Raw genomic sequence first — 21,515 nt, 5'->3', positions numbered from 1 at the left:
AGTCCTCTTCACTCACCCTAAGTTCTTGTCGAAGGTGGTGTCTGAGATCCATCTGAACCAGTCAATTTTCTTGCCAACATTCTTTCCCCGTCCTCATACCCGCCCTGCTGAACGTCAGTTGCACACATTGGACTGCAAGTGAGCATTGGCCTTCTATCTGGAGCGGAGAGAAGCCCATTCAGACAGGTCCGCCCAAATGTTTGTTTCTTTTGATCCCAACAGAAGGGGAGTGTCTGTTGGGAAACGCACCTTCTCAAATTGGCTAGCAGATTGCATTTCCTTCACTTACGCCCAGTCTGGGCTGACGCTTGAGGGTCATGTCACGGCTCATAGTGTTAGAGCCTTGGCAGCGTCAGTGTGCCACTTGAAGTCAGCCACTATTGAAGAGATTTGCAAGGCTCTGACGTGGCCATCTGTCCACACATTCACATCTGATTACTGCCTATAGCAGGATACCCGACGTGACAGTCGGTTTGGGCAGTCGGTGTTGCAGAATCTGTTTGGGATTTAGAATCAACTCAACCCCCCTAGGCCCGTTTTATTCTGTTCCAGGCTGCACTCTCAGTTAGTTGTTTCTATTTAGGTCAATCTCAGTTATGTCCTCGCCGTTGCGAGGCCCAATTGACCAATGTTTCTTGTTTTGAGTGAGCCTGGGGACTAGGGATACCCCATCAGTGAGAACAAGCAGCCTGCTTGTCCTCGTAGAAAGCGAAGTTAGCTGTAGCAGGTATTCTCTGAGGACAGCAGGCTGATTGTTCTTACAAACCCGCCCACCTCTCCTTTGGAGTTGTGTCTTCCCTTGTCTTTTGCTTTCTACTTGACTGAGGAGCACGCTCGCGCTATGGGTGGGAAGACGGTCGGACTTGCGCTGTTTGCGCATATGCATGTGAGGGCTAGCAAACTTTGTTGCTTGGAAGATCTTCCGATCCTGGGGCTGCCGTCGGACGTCACCCATCAGTGAGAACAATCAGCCTGCTGTCCTCGGAGAATACCTGCTACAGGTAAGTAACTTTGCTTTTCCCATACTTCGGGTATTAGTATTTACTTCTTTCCAGACGTTGACCCCTTTTTCTCATTTGTGTAGAGGTATTTAATGCTTCTCTTACCTGTGAGTTTGCACTTATCTGGGGGCACTGATCACCCTGCCCCAACAATTCTAGTTTAAATCCCTCTTCAGTAGGTTAGCCAGTCGGCTGCTGAAGACTGGCTAACCTACTGAAGATAGGTCAGTTCTCTTTATGGTAGCATAGTTGACAGTAGCCTAGAGCAGGGCCTCCTAGTCATCCTACACAGTTTTTCAGGATATTTACAGTGAATATGAATGAGAATACAGTTGCTTACACTGGGTCTCTGTGTGCAGATTTATTCTGTATGTTTTCTTCATGGATATATGAAAATCCAACTCGCTGTGGGAGCAGCAGGGCAGATTTGAGAAGCCTTGCTGTATGTTAACTTTGAGATTTCTAATAAATCTAATGTTTTTTTCCAAGTTCTGCGGATGGAATGAAATATTCGGCCTATCTCCTGATGAAGTCTGTGCTAGCTTTTTTTCCCCCCTTGTTTGAATTTTTATATATTGTATATAACGTTATTGCAGTTTTATAAGATTATTGTATTTAATTGGCATTATATGTAATTTTCATTGTAAACTGCTTTGAACGGGAAGTTGGCTAAAATAAGAATATCTAAATATTTATACATAATTGTGTATTAAAGCAGCCAATTGTGTATTAAAGGAGCTTTTACCAACCTCTGCAGTTGAGGTGCTCCAGGTGGGGGGTACTGGTAGTACTAGGTACTTAACTTTTTGTTTTGCCTTTAAATAGATAAGCAATGGAACGTCATCTGTGATTGTCTCAAGGAAACGGCCATCAGAAGGAAACTACGAGAAGGAAAAAGACTTGTGTATTAAGTATTTTGACCAGTGGTCTGAATCTGATCAGGTTGAATTTGTGGAACATCTCATTTCACGAATGTGCCACTATCAGCATGGACATATAAATTCATACTTGAAACCAATGTTGCAACGAGACTTCATCACTGCTTTACCAGGTAAGAAAACAGCAAAGTTTGCTCACAAGGGTAGAGTTTAGGATATGCAGTTATAAAGTTTACAATTTTGACACATTTAATTATTTATAGATTTCTAAATTCTCTGTACATTAAAAGTTCTAAGAGGAGCAAAGGCAATAAATAATATAAATCTTGAAATATAAAATAGTTTTCTTGGTGTCAGCGCCACCGTGCACGATTGGGTGTTATCCCTTCTGCCAATAGGTGGAGGTAGAAAAAAACTGAATTCTACTAGTGACATCACCAATATAATCTGTGGTGCTCCCTGGAACAAGCCAGCATTTTCTCTACAGGTGGTAGGTTGTGCTGATGGTGATTCTGGTTCCTGACCTTGCTCTGCTGGCTGCGGCTGCGGCATAGGTCTCTTCTTGGTTGAGCATGGAGCTCTGCTCCACAGCCCCCAGTTACTTAGTGCCACTGTGTGACGCTTTGGCTCGGTCCTGCAGGACCTTGCCTGAGAGGTGCAGTCCCCCATTCCTCTTACCTGTACACCCTGTTTCGGCGTTAATTCCCCACTGGCTCCCTTGCGGTTCCTAGGGTAGGAAAAAAGTTTGGTCTGGTTAGCTTTTCCTTGTTTAAAGGACTAAAGCTGTTACAAAGCTGCTACTGCGCCTTAAAAAAAAAAGCAGATCACAAGGAAACCCTCTGCACTCGTGTGCAGGAGATTTCCATGCTTTCAGCACCCGAGAGAGCTGGGGAACGGCAGGGCTGCTGGAACCCCAGGCCAAGGCTGGCCCTATGATGCTGTTCTCTCAGCCAAGACGGGAACAGCAACCATTTTGTTTTCTCAAGCTGCTGTTTCTCAATAGTAGGTGGTTCCTCAGTCCTCATTGGGGGTGTCTTTCAGTCCTACTCTCCTTCGGTCCAGTTGTGGGTGGAGTCCTGATGAGGTCCCTAAGGGCCTCCCAATCCTTTTGGTTTTAGGGCTATGCTGATTTGATTTAACAGAGCCTGCATTCATATGGTGAGTTCCCTCCTTCCGGTGGAGGCCCTGTCCAGGTTCTGTATGACAGAATGTTTTCAGGGTCTCAGAGCCTCCGATCCCCTCAGTAAAGGCAGGGAGACTTTGGGAGGGTTGGGGGTCTTCCAGTCCTACCTCCCCTTTGGTCTGACAGCAGGGGTTCCCGATGGATCTGCGGGTCTTTTGGCTTCAGGGCTTAGCCCATTTGGTTATTCAGGCACTTCATTTGGACAGTGGGGCCCCAAGGGGTTATCAGTGGCCTTGTTTCAACCTCTAAGCAGTGTAGAGTGGATTCAGGGTCCTGGAGCCTCTGGTCCCCCTGGAGGGGGCTAGGGGAGGACTTGGAGGTCCACTTGGTCTCCCAGTCCCCCATGGATTCCATTTCTGAGAGTTCCCCACATTGGGAACGCGAGGAAAGATGCTCGCTCCTGTCTTTTACAGAGGGAGGGTCTGTTTTGTCGTCTTGTCCATGTTCAGCCATACTTGAGCCTTCTCATCGGTCACAGGCAAGGAGGATCTGCTGCTGGAGGCGCTTGCAGGGCCTCTGAATTATTTTCCCCTCCACAGGGCCTCCTCTGCATCATGGCAGAATGGGAGTCCCTGGATGGATCCCTTTGGATTTCTAGGGTGCAGGGTCGCCCTTGTGGAGGGGGAAGAGTATGGCACTGCTTTTGGCTGGGGCCATGCTGTGTGTGGCTTGCTTCGGATGCCTGGGTCTCCTGAGGTGGTTCGCCTGGAATTGGGTGCTGCCTTTTTGATGGATATTCGTATGTTCTGTTTTTCTTCTAGTTCAGCTGGTGGTTGTGCTCTGCCACTAGGTCACAGAGGTGGCTGCTAAGATGCTTTGATTCAGGTGCTCTCTAGGGAGTGCTCACTGTTTGGTGAAGATGTGGAGAAGTTGGTGTAGGGGGAGGCGTGGGCTTTCCCTGAGCTGAGAGAAAGGGGGCTCAACATTCCTTGACCTCCAGAGAGTGCTCCAAGGAGGCAAGCTGTTTTTGATCCTCTCAGCACCCTTTGATACCGGCATACTGCCAGAAGTCCTTTGAGCTGGGTCCTTTGAGGCCCCAAGCATGCCAGTCCCTCAGGTGAGACCGCAGCCGCTTGGTCTGCTCAGTGAGGTTGTGTGGAACCCTCGCTTTTTCTAGTGGATGACTGGCTGTATGTCTTCCAAGTGGGCCTGTATCACCTCAGATCAGTAAGTACTGGAAGTGTTGAGAGTAGGTGCTGTCTTGAGTTTATTCTTCCGGTTTCAGGTGGCCTTCCCCTGCGTCTCGAATTTTAAGCACCAGGCTGTCACTCTTACACTTCTATGTCTCTATGATCTAGAGCGGTGGCACCAGTTCGCTGGTGGAACATGGTCTGGGCAGCTACTCTGTCTTTTTTGCAGCCCCAAAGGAGGGTGGTTTCTTTCAATCTATTCTGGACCTCAGGAGGGTGAAGGCTTGTCTGTAAGTCCAGCATTGCAAGGTGGTAACTCTGCACTCAGTTGGGAGTGGGGGGAGGTTCATGACTTCCTTAGGCTTCATGAGGCCTACTGCCACTTTTCTGTCTCAACTCCGCACAACAGATCTGCGCCTCTGGGTGTTGAGACAGCATTTTCAGTTTTGGGCCTTGACCTTTGGCCTGTCCACAGCACCCTACACATTTTCCATGGGGGTGGGTTGTGGTGGTGGTGGTGGTTGTTTTTTGTTTTGTTTTGTTACATTTGTACCCTGCGCTTTCCCACTCACTTTGCTCCTTAGGTGTCATTATTTGGATTCCTTCCTAGCTGGTTGATTGGCCAATTCGACCAGCTCAACTCCTGGGTCAGTCTGGTCTATTATTGAGTCATTCCCTTGGGAATCCCCCTGGGCTAAGTAGTACGTAAGCGTTTCTATACTGGGACAGACCGAAGGTCCATGAAGCCCAGTAGCCTGTTTCCAACTAGAGAGTTGCATGGGGACAGAAATTTCACCTGTTCACACTGGAATCTCCTCCATCCCCACCTGTTCCCGCAAATGATCTTCTCCATCCCTGCCTGTCCCGTGTACTAAAATAACCCAACTTAACAGTAGCCCATGTTGATAATTTCCCCTCTCAGTACTTACGGGGATTTCGATGCTATCGACCATATCATTAATTCTTAGTGCTATTATAATTGCTAAGCTAGCTTAGAAAACACATGGAAAGGATAGGTAGGCTGGCCTGGCACTACACCTCCACGGGAACCCGTAGGACCTGTGTCCATCACCGCTGGATTCCTGTGGGAGTCCCGTGGACCTGGCTAGTCCCATGCCCGTGCAGCAGTGGCCAATAAGGTCACAAGTACCTGGCAAGATTCCAAAAAAGTAAATAAGCAGTGGATTTTCTCAAGTTTATCCTAATAATGGCTTATGGACTCTTCTTTTAGGAAATTAGCCAAATCATTTTTTTTTTTTTTTTTAAATTTATATTTTATTCATTTATCATTTATGCAAAAAAAACATAAATACATCTTCAGAGAAAAAGGAAATACATTTTCAAAAGAACAGTACTCAATTATATTAAGGAAAAATAAAATAATTATTCCTCTAAAATTTTTTTGTCCACAAATAGTGATCCAAGATCAAGGAAATATCAGATCAAATATGATAAGTAAATAAATTAAATTAAGTTATCAAGTAGACAAAACCAGAGGGAACGCAGCTGGGTTTCGCGCCAGCAATCAGGAACTACTGCAATTTTCTTTAGAGGTAATAAAATCTAATAACTTCTCAGGATCAAAATAAATATAGTTAACAGAGTTCAAAGAATATAACATTTACAGGGGAACCTTAACATAAAGGTCCCACCTATATGCAAAACTCTTTCTTTAACAACAAAAATTTCTTTCTTTTTCTTTGAGTCTCTCGGGCAAAATCAGGAAATACTTGTATTTTTGCTCCCAGGAAGGGTGATTTAGCGTGACGAAAGTAAAGCCTAAAAATATTATTTCGATCCAGCTGCAGAGCAAAAGTTACCAAAAGCGTTGTTCTCTCAGTTAATACTTCCAAAGAGGATTCTAAAATTTCTGTTAGATTCAAATCAGGTTGGGGGTTAACAGGCAATTTTGTCTCTCCAGATCCAGAAATGTACAATAGTCTTGTTATAGGTGGGTATCCCTCAGGGGGAATACCCAAAACTTCATTAAGATATTTTTTAAACATATCTAGAGCTGACATGAGAGGCATCTTAGGAAAGTTAAGAAAACGTAAGTTATTTCCCCTAATCTGATTTTCCAAATATTCTGTTTTTCGCTTTTGAAAATTAGCATCTTTTATCAATACTTGCATGGAGGAATTCAGCGTTTTAATATCTTTATCAAATAGTTCCATCTTTGTAGATTGTTCTGCAATTTTTCCTTCTAAATCATGTTGTGATTGCTTTAATTCCGTTACCTCACCTCTGAAAATACCTGTTATTTGCAGTAAGTTGGTATTCAGTCCCTGTATTGCCTCCCATAAGGAATCCATTGTAACCGTCGTTGGTTTATTCAAAACTCCAAACATCGTAGAAGGTGCAACAGGACTTCTTTCAGACATATCTGTCTGAGATAACAAACTCACTGGCGTCGACGCGGCGGCAGGGCCCCCACTGGCAGTTGCGAACGACCGGTTTCCGGGCTCGACTTGCTGCACTCTCTGCCCCGCGGTTTCACTTCCTGGTCTTGGAGGAGCTGTAATCGGGGGAGGGCTCAAAGACGCTCCTTCGGCGCTTAGGTCAGTTTGATCACCCGGACCTCCCAAAGCGTTCAGTCCGGTTCCCGGCGTTCGGAGCCCGATTCTTCAAGCGTCAATTGCCGCATGAGAGGTGGGTCAACTCTGCCTGTGGAGGAAGGCACTCCGAGTTTTCCTTCCATTTCCCCATTACAGGGACGCGGTTTCTCAGTTAGCAATATACTAAGAAGTCTCCGGAGCTCTTTCTCGCACGTCTACTCAGGCAGCCATCTTGGATCGCGTACTAGCCAAATCATTTTAAAACCCTGCTAAGCTAACTGCTTTTCTCCGAGGACAAGCAGGCTGCTTGTTCTCATTACTGGGTTATGTCCACGGCAGCCCCTTCAATCGGAGATCTTCACTAGCAAAGACGTTTGCTAGCCCTCGCGTGCGCATGCACATCGCGCATATGCGCGACCGTTCTTCCCGCCCGAGCGCGCTCGTGTTCGTCAGTCTTCTTTTTTCTGCTGCTCGGGATGGCTGTATTTTTGGTCGTTCTGTGCCCTGAGGAGACCCTCGCGCTTTTTGCTGCTTTCTTCCGTTCGGAAGTCTTCTTTTTACCTTTAAAAAGTTAATCGTGTTCTGTTGTTTAAAAAAAAAAAAAGCCTTATTTTCGAGTTTTTCCCAGTCAAGTTTCCTTTCGCTTTCAAAAGTGGCCCTGTTGGCTGCCCGTACGGGTTTTTCCTTGTTTTTTTTTTGGTGACCTTTGCCATCATCGCAGATTTTGACTTCGCCGGCATGATTTTTCCGCCCATGTCATCGAAGCCTCCCAGCGGCTTCAAAAAGTGCACCCAGTGCAACCGGGTTATCTTGCTCACTGATAGGCACGTTTCGTGCCTTCAGTGTCTGGGGGCTGGGCACATTCCTCAGGCCTGTAATCTCTGTCTTCTGTTGAAGAAGAGAATTCAGGTGGCAAGATTGGCCCAGTGGAACGTCTTGTTCGGGGGCCTCGCCTGGTGTTTCGACGGTCACAGTATCGAGGTCATCAGCCGGTGCATCGACGTCTGCGGTACCAAGGTCATCGACCGGTGCTTCAGTGTCTTCTGTACTGGGATCATCGTTGGTACTGATGTCGTCGGAGGGTGCCTCCTCGTCAGGAGCGCAGGTGAGGGCTGTCCATTCCCCTGCTGGTGGCGGTGAGCCCTCGAGTAGGTCTCTGCCTGCCTCGAGGGCTCCTGCAGTACGCCCCCCCCCCCCCCCCCCCGGGATCGGCCTTCTTCGGACCCGGCCCCGAGGAAGAGATGTTTGGATCGATGTCGTCCTCATCGGTACCAGGAGGTTCCGGTGACATGCTTCGTGTGAAGAAGCATCGGCACCGGTCACCTTCCCGATGTGGTAACGAGAGCTCTGGGTCGCCGAGGGATTCGACACCCACTAGGCATCAACGCCAGGAGGACCGCTCACCATCCATTCAGGAGGTGTCGATGCACTCTACCTTGGACAACACTGTACCGCCTCCGCGCCCCGGACAGATTCTGAGTTCGTCGCCTGTACTGGACTCCCTGCCTTTCTCGACAGCCGCTCTAAGCGAGAGCCTCCAGGCCATCCTTCCAGGGATCCTGGAGGAGCTGTTGCGCCCTTCTCCTCCGGTACCGTGGGTGCTTTCGCCTCCGTTGCCGTCGAGTGAGGCGATGGCTGGCCCCTTGCCCATCGTGAGGTCTCCGATACCGGTACCCCTTGCGGTGCCTGCGTTTACTGCCTCCCAGGCAGACTCCCCGACGACATCAATGGAGGGAGCTCCATCGCCGCCGATGCGGGAGTCTTCTTCTCGATGTCTGCACTATGGCCATGTGTCTACCGAGTCGAGGCGGGCACCTAAGGAATCGTCCACAGTACCCATGCATCGTGTCTTCAAGAAGACACTGCTGGAGAACTGGGCGAAGCCGCTAACTAATCCTCACATTCCCAAGAAGATCGAGTCCCAGTATCGGATCCATGGGGACCCAGAGTTGATGCGGACTCAGTTGCCTCACGACTGTGGTGTGGTGGATCTGGCCCTTAAGAAGGTCAAGAGTTCTAGGGAGTATGCTTCGGCGCCCCCGGGCAGAGACTCTAAAACCTTGGATTCTTTTGGGAGGAAGGCCTATCATTCCTCAATGCTCATCGCCAAAATCCAATCTTACCAGCTGTACACGAGCATTCGTATGCGGAACAATGTGCGGCAGTTGGCGGACTTGGTGGATAAGCTCCCTTCTGAGCAAGCCAAGCCTTTTCAACAGATGGTCAGGCAGCTGAAGGCGTGTTGTAAATTCCTGGCCAGGGGGGTTTATGATACCTTTGATGTCGCGTCCAGGGCCGCTGCTCAAGGTGTGGTGATGCGCAGACTCTCATGGCTGCATGCCTCTGACCTGGAGAATAGGATTCAGCAGCGGATTGCGAATTCTCCTTGAAGGGGGGGGGGGGGCGGGGGTTAATATTTTTGGAGAAAAGGTCGAACAGGTGGTAGAGCTGCTCCACCAGCGGGACACCGCTTTTCACAAATTCTCCCGCTGGGCGCCTTCAGCATTTACCTCAACTGGTAGACGTTTTTATGGCGGAAGGAGGACTGTTTACCTATTCTTCTAATAAGCGTAGGTACAATCCTCCTTTTCGCCAGCCTGCTGCCCCGGCAAAACCCCAGCGCGCTCGTTCTCGTCAACAGCGTGCGACTCAGCAGGCCCCTGCAGCTCCCCAGCAAAAGCAAGGGACGAGCTTTTGCCTGGCTCCAGCAGAGCATAGCCGAAATCAAAGTGTCCGTGCCGGACGATCTGCCGGTCGGGGGGGAGGTTACATTTTTTTTCACCAAAGGTGGCCTCTCATAACCTCTGACCAGTGGGTTCTTCAAATAGTCCGGCTGGGATACTCCCTCAATTTGGTTTCAAAGCCTCCAAATTGCCCACCGGGATCTCAATCCTTCAGCTTCCAGCACAAGCAGGTACTTGCAGAGGAACTCTCCGCCCTTCTCAGCACCAGTGCGGTCGAACTTGTGCCACCGGGGCAAGAAGGGCTGGGATTCTATTCCAGGTACTTCCTTGTGGAAAAGAAAACAGGGGGGATGCGTCCCATCCTAGACCTAAGGGCCCTGAACAAATATCTGGTCCGAGAAAAGTTCAGGATGCTTTCCCTCTGCACCCTTCTTCCCATGATTTAGGAAAACGATTGGCTATGCTCACTGGACTTGAAGGATGCTTACACTCTTATTCCGATACTGTCAGCTCACAGACAGTATCTTTGATTCCGCCTGGGAACACGGCATTTTCAGTGCTGTGTGCTACCCTTTGGTCTCGCCTCCGCGTCCAGGGTATTCACGAAATGCCTGGCTGTTGTAGCGGCGTCTCTACGCAGACTGGGAGTGCACGTGTTTCCTTATCTCGACGATTGGCTGGTAAAGAACACCTCAGAGGCAGGAGCTCTACAATCCATGCAGATGACTATTCGTCTCCTAGAGCTGCTAGGGTTTGTGATAAATTATCCAAAGTCCCACCTTCTTCCAGTTCAGAAACTCAAATTCATAGGGGCTCTGCTGGATTCTCAGCTCGTGCCTACCTCCCGGAAGCGAGGACCGACAATCTTCTGTCCCTTGTTTCTTGGGTATGAGCGTCCCAGCAGATCACAGCTCGGCAGATGTTGAGATTGCTCGGCCACATGGCCTCCACAGTGCATGTGACTCCCATGGCCTGCCTTCACATGAGATCAGCTCAGTGGACCCTAGCGTCTCAGTGGTACCAAGCTGTTGGGGACCTAGAAGACGTAGTCCTACTGTCCACGAGTTTTCTTCAGGGATAGTGCTGGGCAGACTTACGGTCTGTGCCAGAGCCGGTGGTGGAAGCGGGAATAGTGCTGGGCAGACTTATATGGTCTGTGCCAGAGCCGGTGGTTGGGAGGCCTTGAAGAGCATAGGTACAAATCAAAGTAGGGTATACACAAAAAGTAGCACACATTAGTTGTCTTGTTGGGCAGACTGGATGGACCGTGCAGGTCTTTTTTCTGCCGTCATCTACTATGTTACTATGTTCAGTCCCTCCATTGGTGGACAATTCGGTCCAATTTGACTCTGGCACGTCCTTTCCAAATTCCTCAGCCTCAAAAGGTGCTGACGACGGATGCATCTCTCCTGGGGTGGGGAGCTCATGTCGATGGGCTTCACACCCAAGGGAGTTGGTCCCTTCAGGAGAAAGGTTTACAGAACAACCTCCTGGAGTTACAAGCGGTCTGGAACGCTCTAAAGGCTCAGAGATCGGCTGTCCCATCAAATTATTCAAATTCAGACAGACGATCAGGGTTGCCATGTACTACATCAACAAGCAGGGGGGCACCGGATCTCGTCCCCTGTGTCAGGAGGCCGTCAGAATGTGGCTTTGGGCTCGCTGGAACAGCATGTTTCTTCAAGCCACGTATCTGGCAGGTGCAAACAACAGTCTGGCCTACAGATTGAGCAGGATAATGCAACCTCACTAGTGGTCGCTCAATTCCAGAGAGGTACGCGAGATCTTCTAAGTGTGGGGCACACCCTTGGTGGATCTCTTTGCCACTCAAGTCAATCACAAGGTCCCTCAGTTCTGTTCCAGACTTCAGGCCCACGGCAGGTTAGCGTCGGATGCCTTTCTCCTGGATTGGGGGGACGGCCTCATGTATGCTTATCCTCCCATACCTTTGGTGGGGAAGGCTTTGCTGAAACTCAAGCAGGATCGAGGCACCATCATCTTGATCGCTCCCTTTTGGCCGCGTCAGATATGGTTCCCTCTTCTTCTGGAATTGTCTTCCGAAGAACCGTGGAGTGTTTTCCTACCCTCATTACTCAGAATGAGGGGGCGCTTCTGCATCCCAACCTCCGGTCCCTGGCTCTCACGGCCTGGATGTTGAGTGTGTAGATTTTGCCTCCTTGGGTCTCTCTGAGGGTGTCTCCGGAGTGTTGCTTACTTCCAGGAAAGATTCCACTAAAAAGTTACTTCTTTCTATGGAGGAGGTTTGCCTTCTGGTGTGACAACAAGGCCCTAGATCCTCGCTCGTGTCCTACACAGACCCTGCTTGAATACCTTCTGCACTTGTCGGAGTCTGGTCTCAAAACCAACTCTGTAAGGGTTCATCTTAGTGCTATTAGTGCATACCATTACCGTGTGGAAGGTAAGCCGATTTCTGGACAGCCTTTAGTGGTTCGCTTCATGAGAGGTTTGCTTTTGTCAAAGCCCCCCATCAAACCTCCTACAGTGTCATGGGATCTCAATGTCGTTCTTACCCAGCTGATGAAACCTCCTTTTGAGCCACTGAATTCCTGCCATCTGAAGTACTTGACCTGGAAGGTCTTTTTCTTGATGGCAGTCACTTCAGCTCGTAGAGTCAGTGAGCTTCAAGCCCTGGTAGCTCATGCTTCTTATACCAAATTTCATCATAATAGAGTAGTCCTCCGCACTCACCCTAAGTTCTTGCTAGAGGTGGTGTCGGAGTTACATCTGAACCAGTCAATTGTCTTGCCAACATTCTTCCCCCGTCCGCATACCCGCCCTGCTGAACGTCAACTGCACACATTGGACTGCAAGAGAGCATTGGCCTTCTATCTGGAGCGGACACAGCCCCACAGACAATCCGCCCAAATGTTTGTTTCTTTTGATCCGAACAGAAGGGGTGTGGCTGTCGGGAAACGCACCATTTCAAATTGGCTAGCAGATTGCATCTCCTTCGCTTACGCCCAGTCTGGGCTGACTCTTGAGGGTCATGTCACGGCTCATAGTGTTAGAGCCATGGCAGCGTCAGTGGCCCACTTGAAGTCAGCCACTATCGAAGAGATTTGCAAGGCTTTGACGTGGTCATCTGTCCACACATTCACATCGCATTACTGCCTACAGCAGGATACCCGACGCGACTGTCGGTTCAGGCAGTTGGTGCTACAGAATCTGTTAGGGGTTTAGAATCCAAGTCCACCCCCCTAGGCCCGTTTTTATTCTGTTCCAGGCTGCACTTTCAGTTAGTTGGTTAAGTTAGGTCAATCTCAGTTATTTCCTCGCCGTTGTGAGGCCCAATTGACCATGTTTGTTGCCTGGGGGCTAGGGATACCCCAGTGGTGAGAACAAGCAGCCTGCTTGTCCTCAGAGAAAGCGAAAGCTACATACTTGTAGAAGGTATTCTCCGAGGACAGCAGGCTGATTGTTCTCACCAACCCGCCCGCCTCCCCTTTGGAGTTGTGTCTTCCCTTGTCTTTGTCTTTGCTATTTACTGGACTGACGAACACGAGTGCGTTCGGGCGGGAAGACGGTCGCGCGTGTGCGGTGTGTGTGCGCACGCGAGGGCTAGCAAGCGTCTTTGCTAGTGAAGATCTCCGATTGAAGGGGCTGCCGTTGACGTCACCCAGTAGTGAGAACAATCAGTCTGCTGTCCTTGGAGAATACCTTCTACAGGTATGTAGCTTTCGCTTTACTGCATTCTCTGGCACCCTTGGGACTCCAGCACCTCAAAATATTTCTTCACTCAACATGTAATTAAACTCTGGAATTTGAGTGAAGAAATATTTTGAGGTGCTGGAGTCCCGTGGAGGGAAGGAAGGGAGATAAGTGCTTGAGTCCCATGGGAGGGGGGCTTGAGGGAAGTGAGAGAGGTGCTGGAATCCCATGGGGGGTTGGGGTGCTGAAGGGAAGGTAGAGATGTGCTAGAGTCACATGGGGAGTGGGTTCGGAAGAAAGGTAGGTGCTGGAGTCCCCTGGGGGAGCTGAAGGGGAAGGGAGAGAGGTGCTGGAGTGTCATTCAGGGGGCTGGAGGGGAGGGAAGGAGGTGCTGGAGTGCCATTCAGGAGGCTGGAGGGAGGGAAAGGAGGTACTGGAGTGCCATTCAGGAGGCTGGAGGGAGGGTAAGGAGGTACTGGAGTGTCATTCAGGGGGCTGGAGGGAAGGAAGGGAGAAAGGTGCTTGAGTCCCATTGGAGGGGCTGGAGGAAAGGAAGAGAAGACTGGAGTTCCATGGGATTGGGGGCTGGAGGGAGGGAAGGGAGAGAGGTGCCGGAGTCCCATGGGAGGAGGGGACTGGAGGGAAGTGATAGAGGTGCCGGAGTCCCGTGGAGAGGGGGTTCTGAAGGGAGAGAGGTACTGAAGTCTCATTGATGGAGGGGACTGAAGGGGGAGGGAGGGCGAGAGGTGCTGGATCAGGAGGGGGAAAGGCAGAGAAGGGGAGGAAAAGAGATAACGAACCAATGGGATGAAGGAGTGGAATACTGAACACATAGCGGAGGGGTGGAGGAGGGGAGAGAGACAAATTGGTATGGGGAGGGTGAGAGGGGTGTGAAGCTGGACTCAGGTATATAGAGGGGAGCATAGGGACAGGGACACAAAGGTGAGATGCTGCATGCAGATGGTATATAGACCAAGAAGGGGCATTGACAGACATGGGAGGGGGGTATATGGACACAGTAGATGCTGGACTTGGGGTGGGGTACAATGACACAGAGGAGTGATGCTGGACACGGGGAGAGGATAGAAGCTCAAAAAAGAAGAGAATGGCGCACGCCTCTGCAATATTCCCAGCTGCAATGTGTGCCAACACATTTCATAGGATCCTACAGTCACTCACATGGGAAAAACATTCAGAATAAGGGGATCATTCACATGCTCATCCTCCAATGTGGTGTACATCATTCAATGTAAAAAGTGTGAAGAAGGGTGCTATATTGGAGAAACAAGCCAGATGGTAAAGACACAGATACAATATCAAACACTCCAGTGCCAACCAGGATGCCACCTCTGGAGTCAGCACTTTATTAAACCAGAACATTGCATCAATGATCTTATGGGAAGAACACTAAATGGAAATTGAAAGACAATCCAGGAATGTAAGAATTTTGAACTCGAAATGATTAAATATTTTGACACCTACCAGACAGGACTTAACAAAGATCTGGGCTTTCAATCCCACTATAAACCATAAAATTCTACTTCTTTGTCTCTCTTAGAAACCTAGAAACATGACAGCAGGTAAAGGCCATATGACCCATCCATTCTGCCCATCCTCTGTAACCCCTAATTCTTCCTGTTGCTAAGCGATCCCACATGCTTATCCCATGCCTTTTTAAATTCTGGAACAGTCCTCGATTCCACCACCTCCACCGGGAGGTCATTCCACGCTTCTACCACCCTTTCTGTGAAATAATACTTCCTTAGGTTACTCCTAAGTCTATTCCCTCTTAACTTTGTCATATGCCCCCTCATTCCAGAGCTCTCCTTTATTTGAAAAAGGCTTTCTTCCTGTACATAAATGCCCTTGAGATATTTAAATGTTTCTATCATGTTTCCTCTCTCCCAGCGTATACATGTTGAGGTTCATAAGCCTGTCCCTATAATTTATGCATTCAAGACCGCTTACTAATTTCGTAGCCACCCTCTGGACCGACTCCATCCTGTTTATATCTTTCCTAGGTGCAGTCCCCAGAACTGCATGCAGTACTCCAAATGAGGCCTCACCAGAGACTTATACAATGGCACTATCACCTCCTTTTTCCTGCTGGTCATGCCTCTATTTATGCACCCAAGCATCCTTCTGAATTTGGCTGTCGCTTTTTCTACCTATTTGAAAGCTTTACGGTCGTCAGATGCAATCACTCCCAAGTCCCGCTCTTCCTTCGCACACTGAAGCACTACACCCCCTGTACTGTACCGTTCCCTCGGATTTTTATGACCCAGGTGCATGACCCTGCATTTTTGGGAATTAAACCTTAGTTGCCAAATATCGGTCCATTCCTCTAGCTTCGCTAGGTCCTTCCTCATGTCATTCACACCTCATATGTGCCATGCATCTCTCTCTGTCTCTCATCCATCCAGTTCTCCCTGTTTCTCACCTAACCAACCCCCCCCCCTCCCTTTTCCTGTGAGACTGTCATTGGAAAACCTCTGTGTTTCACTTTATATTCTGATATTTATCAACATTTGCTTATTTCCTATCTGAAGAAGAGTTACCTTGGAGAGCTAATCAAAAGATGTATTAAGTTAGTCCAATAAAAAAGGTATCATTTTTTTCTCTGTTTTGATCTATTTCTATTTATTACATGCAGTTTAAAAACTCTGCTTCTTTTCCAGCTGCTTATTGAGTTCAATAGCTTTCCTGTATTTTTTTCTTCCATAGTTGTTTCGTGCAGCTGTGTAGCAGAGACCAGGTCAACCCTGTTCACAGAAATTCTTTTTTTAAATATTCCTGCTGGAATTCTGTGCAAAAAAAATAAAAATTCTGCACACAAAATTTGCAAATTCTGCAAGTTTATTTATCATTTAAACAATATTACAGCCCCCCCTCCTTGTACACAGAAACATCCATATTTTTCCCAGCACCCATAGCATCCACCTTTTTCTCATCCCCCTCCTGCATTGCATCCACCATTTTTTACAGTCTCCTCCTGCCCACACATAGCATCCACCTTTTTTCCAGCCCCTCCCCACCCACACACTATCCATAGATTTGTTTTCCAGCCCCACCTCACACACACTCCATCCATAGTTTTATTCCAGCCCCATGCATACACACATTATCCATTATTTTTTCCAGCCCCCCTGCACCTACACTCCATCCATTATATGTTTTCCAGCCCCCCCTTCCATGCACCCAGACCACACCATACACCATCCATTAGTTTTCTTCCAGCCCCCCTCCACCCATACACCACTTTTTCCCACCACTTGAGAAGCTGCATCTGCCCTCTTCAGGGCAAGAAAGAACCCCACTCTTTCCTGCCTGCTGCAGCCACTCTGAGTCAGTATCACTGCATCATCCAAATGGCTGTCGAGACTTTATGCGGCAGCCTCACGAAATAACTGCTTGAAGTCGGTCTTGGTGGCCATTTTAAAGAAGTATACCGGCCAGAGAGCGGTGGGACTCAAGAGGGCCCCCAAAGAGGCCACTAGACTACCAGGGCATATGAAGGTTGGTCTGTGGAGGGAGGGAGTGGGAGCCTACCGAGCAAGCTAGCACCTTGGGAAATTCTGCACAAACTCTGCACTGCGCAGTGATGCAGAATTCCAGGAGGAGTAAATTATAGGTGCTAGGTTTCTTTTTTTCAGCATTGTTGCAAGGATAGATTTGGCTGGAGACAAAAGTTCCTAATGTAGCATGTAGGGTAGAGTGATTTTAATCCAGGACTGCTTTAGAGCAGGGGCATAGCCAGACCTTGTGGTGAGAGGGAACCAGAGCCCGAGGTGGAGGGGGGGGCACATTTTAGTCTGCCGCCTCGTCACTCCCCCCCGCAAAAGCAAAACCCCCGCCAGCCGAAGCCTTCCTCAGTGCCGGTCTCCGATGCAGCTGCATTGCTTGCCCTGCTCCTCTTGCTTTCATCCTCCTGTGCCCACTCCTTTAAGTGAGACCGGCGCTGAAGAAGGCTTCAGCTGGCGGAGGTTGGGGACCCCCGCCAGCAAAACCGGGTGTCCCGGATGAAATTTGCAGGGGCCCAGGCTCCTGTGGCTTCACCTAGCTACACCACTGGCTTAGAGACTGCTCAAAAGCTTTCTAGGTTTCTATGGAGGAGAATAGAAAAAGGAAAAGAAGGGTTCTTCCTTACCATGTTCATCTTTCCAAACAATTTGATATGCTTATGTTGTTCAGGTATTATTAAGTGAGCTCTCGTTTAAAAGTGCACACCATATATAGTTTATTTATTCAGTTTCATAAGTTGAAGCTTTAGTTTAAACAAAATTGGATTTACTTTAACCTTTTATAGTTAATTCACATATTACTACTAATTTCTCAAGCTTAGCAACAAAAGGACCTCATATGATAAGATTTTAGTTTTCCGGGTTCTCCGGTTTATAATATTACCTGTGCTGATTACCACCTGAGGTTTTATGTAATGTGATAATCTCTGAACGGCTACCATTGGGGGAGGAGGTGTCTCAATGATCCTTATTGCCCGAGGGCCCAGATTATTGTTAGTCCACGCCTGGATGCAGATAATGTTTTGATTTTTTGGAAAAAGCAAGCAAAAGTGCTGGCAAAATTTGCATGGGGGACCCTGTGCATTCCTGCTACCAGTACATCTTTTGAGAAGACTTTTTCTATTTCAGGATGGGCTGAGGAAGACAGGAGAGCTAGACTGAATCCTGAGATTGTTGATGACTTATTATTCATCCACAGATTTTGTAGGGCGTATTTCTCCCCCACTAGGGCATATAGAGCAGGTTGTATTTTGTGCCCTTGGACATTGTAACAGGGTGGATTAGTGTTTCTTGTGGTAGTAGTAGTCAGCTATTGTTGAGGTTGGAAGGGCAGAGAGGGTGGTGTGGGGAGGCAGTTATTATAGCTGCTCATTATTATTATTTTCTATTTGTGATTTATAAACAGTTGCACTGAATATTGTTCCTTTTTATACTTAACATAAGAGTAGCCATACTGGGTCAGACCAATGGTCCATCTAACCCAGTATCCTGTTTTCCAAACTGGCCAAGCCAGGCCACAAGTACCTGGCAGAAACCCAAATCGTGGCAAAACCTCCATACTACAAAATCCCAGGGCAAGCAGTTGCTTCCCCATTGTCTGTCTCAGTAGCAGACTGTGAACTTTTCTCCAGAAATTTGTCCCAAACCTTTATTTAAACCCAGATACGCTAACCGCTTTTGCCACCTCCAGCAAAGAGTTCCAGAGCTTAACTATTAGTTCAGTGAAAAAATATTTTTAAAGTATTTCCATGTAACTTCCTTGAGTGTCCCTAATCTTTGTACTTTTGGAACGGTAAAAAAATTGATTTACTTCTACTCGTTCTACACCACTGAGGATTTTGTAGACCTCAATCATATCTCCCCTCATCTGTCTCTTTTCCAAGCTGAAGAGCCCTAACCTCTTTAGCCTTTCCTCATACGAGAGGAGTTCCATCCCCTTTATCATTTTAGTTGCTCTTCTTTGCACCTTTTCTAATTCTACTATATCTTTTTGAGGTATGGTGACCAGAACTGAACACAATACTCAAGATGCGGATGCACCGTGGAGTGATAAAGTGTCTGAGGCCTTCTGCAGAATGAGGACAGAGCAAATGGGGAAAGAGCCTGTGGGGACGTGGACAACTTTGTCCCCATGTTGTTCTCTAATTTAGATTTGTCCCTGTATGCTTCATGATTGAAAACTGCAGACCACTTTAATAGCTGCCCCTAGGACTGACTCCCTCCTGTTTATATTCTTTTGTAAGTTCAGTGTCTAGAACTTCAAACAGTGTTGCAAATAAGGTTTTGCCACACTTACACAGAGGCACTATCAACTCCTCCTTACTGGCCAGTCCTCTCCTATGCATCCAAACATCCTTCCAGCTTTGCTGTGCCTTATCTGTCTCTTTGGCCACCTTAAGATCATCAGATACGATTATCCCAGATCCTGTGTATCCTCTGTGCTGTTCCCCATTCCCTCAAGTTTTTACAGCCCAAACATAGACATTCAGTTTCTAGCATTTTTTGCTAGTTTCTCATGTTATTTTCCCCCCTCCCGATATCTATCCTGGTGCATATGGTGTCAACAAAAAAAAGCAAGCTTTTCCCGAAGGCTCTTCCACAAGATCTTTTACAAAATGTTGAGATGATGAGGTCAAGTACAGAGCTCTTAAGCATTGCTGGTAATGCCCCTTCATCGGCATGAATTCCATATACCACCATTTTTTTGTTTCTTCCCACTGAGCTTTTTGATTTTTAGGGTCCATATCAAGGGTGCTTAGTTTATAAGTTGCCTTTGAGGAACTCAAAGACTTTGCTGAAGACTAAATATGCCACCTACAGCGCTGTCACCCATTCAAAAAAATTGATTAGGTTCATCTGACAAATCTTTTTTCTAGTAAAGCCGTATGGGCTTTGGATCCTGTAATCCAGTGCTCACAGAGCTATCTTTGTGGCTGACACACCAATTTTTCTGGCTGCAGAAAATGCATGACTTTTAGAATTCACTTACAATCATTTTGTGGCAAACTTTCTTACCCAAAATTTAAGGCTATGTTGAAAACCCACTTATTTTCCCTCGTGTTTCCAGGGGCATCGGGTCCCTCTATGGTAACAGAGTAATAGACTTTGGCAGATAATTGGATAACGAAATAATTAGGTAGATAGTGATCTCCTTGACATCTTCCCTTTCCTACTTTTCCTGTCATGAATTGCACTTTCTTTCTTGGTTTCTGTAACTAGTATTTGTAAACGGCTTCGATTGCCAGTTTAGAACGGTGGTATAATAAGAAACCGAATAAAGATGAGAGACTTCCTGGGTGGCATAGGACAATGACATATTTTGGTGCAGCTGCCCATGTTGCCAGCCCAAATGTGGGTTTCGTGATTGTTTGGGAAGCGCTGCCTTAATCCATTGGATCGAGGTACACAAGAGGCAAAAGTCTGCCAACAGGCAAAACAATAAAACACACAAAGCAGATCAGCAGTAATGGAAAGAGCAGTGTTTTATTACAAATGATTACTACTTCTCTTTCCATTATTGCTGATCTGCTTTGTATGTTTTATTGTTAATCCACTGGATTTCCAGAATCTGCATGATCTAAGCAGCGTATGTATACTGCAACTATTGAAACTGCTTCTTGAGGCTTTTCTTGGAAAGGGAGGGGGTTCATTTCTCTTTTGCCCCACCACCACATGCAGAAACGTCACTCAGGGGTGGAGGGGTAGCCTGATGGTTAGTGCAGTGGGTTGACAACCTGGGTTCAGTTCCCACTCCAGCTTCTTTTGACTTTGAGCAAGTCACTTAACTATCCATTACCCCAGGTACAAAAATAGATTGTGAGCCCAGTAGCACCTGCATAAGATATGTAAATTGGCAGTATAAAGGTAGTGTATCAAAAGGCAGTTTTATCAAGTCCATGACCTATGACCTTTCCCCTTCACTTCTACAGCACAGACACTTCTCCAGATCTCCTCTGCTTCTCAGCCCTTCATCCCCAAGCCTTTCCATTGGCTGTATGCTATCTACAATGTCTGCTAGAGACTGACCGGATTTTGGTTGGATTCAGTGCTGAAAACCGATCTGGATTCGGGTTTTGAGCATTTTCAACTGAAATCCCCCCCCCCCCCCCCGGCCCCCCAAGGGGAGGGTGGGTCTCACAGACTGGCTGATCATATTGCCCTCCTACCACACAAAGGCCCTCCCAGGCCCACCTTTAAATGGCTTGGTGGTCTAGTGGCTTCTGGGCAAGAGTGATCCCCTTGTGAGACTGTCATGAGAGGCCCTGGTGGCCATTTTGGGATTGGAAACAGGATAAGCAGAAGAATTAAAAAAAAAGAAAAGAAAAGTGTAATCCCTGTCAAAATCTCTTTGAGCAATGTGCTATAAATTTACATTAAACAAATGTTCTCTGTAGAGAGTTCAAGATTTTCTTACCTCTAGAAGACACAGCAGCTGGGATGCCCCAAATGACATCTGTGAGATTGAAGTCACTGTGCAATAGCACATTCCCTTTTTGTGGGTCTGTATTAGAGACCTGTATGGGAATGGGGATTGTGGGATTTCCGTGGGGATGGAAGAAGATGCTGTGGGATTCCCGTGGGGATGGAAGAGTTACTTTGTGATTCCCACGGGAGTGTAGTCAAAATCTGTGGTGACTCCAGAGTAAGGCTTGGAATACACAGAGGCAATTGGAGCACCAGAAGGAGACTTGGAATGCCCAGAGGCAACAAGACTGAGGCTTGGAATACTCATTGATTGAATAGTGAATACCACCCAAAAAAGCATGGGAGGCTGTTGAGGTTGGGAGGAAACGGAGTGCAGTGAGTGAGCAAGTAAATAATATCGACTCCTGTGGGTACGAGTAGGATTAGAGGAGATTAAATGTGGGGATGGAATGGATCTTAGTGGGTATGG

The 21,515-nt window shown here is 47.7% G+C and overlaps 1 protein-coding gene across 1 annotated transcript in view; it reads left to right on the top strand.

Moving 5' to 3' along the window:
* The window catches only part of LOC115476819 (F-box/WD repeat-containing protein 11-like), a 323,530-nt gene that overhangs the window by 122,825 nt on the left and 179,190 nt on the right, over positions 1-21,515 (top strand). Inside the window, 1 exon segment of the mRNA XM_030213393.1 lies at positions 1,827-2,052. Within this exon segment, the coding sequence (XP_030069253.1) occupies positions 1,827-2,052 (226 nt within the window).

This window comes from Microcaecilia unicolor, chromosome 8 (genome assembly GCF_901765095.1).
Source record: "Microcaecilia unicolor chromosome 8, aMicUni1.1, whole genome shotgun sequence".
Classification (NCBI taxonomy): Eukaryota; Metazoa; Chordata; class Amphibia; order Gymnophiona; family Siphonopidae; genus Microcaecilia; species Microcaecilia unicolor.
Note: the sequence above shows the minus strand (reverse complement) of the source record. Positions and strands in the feature narration are given on the sequence as shown.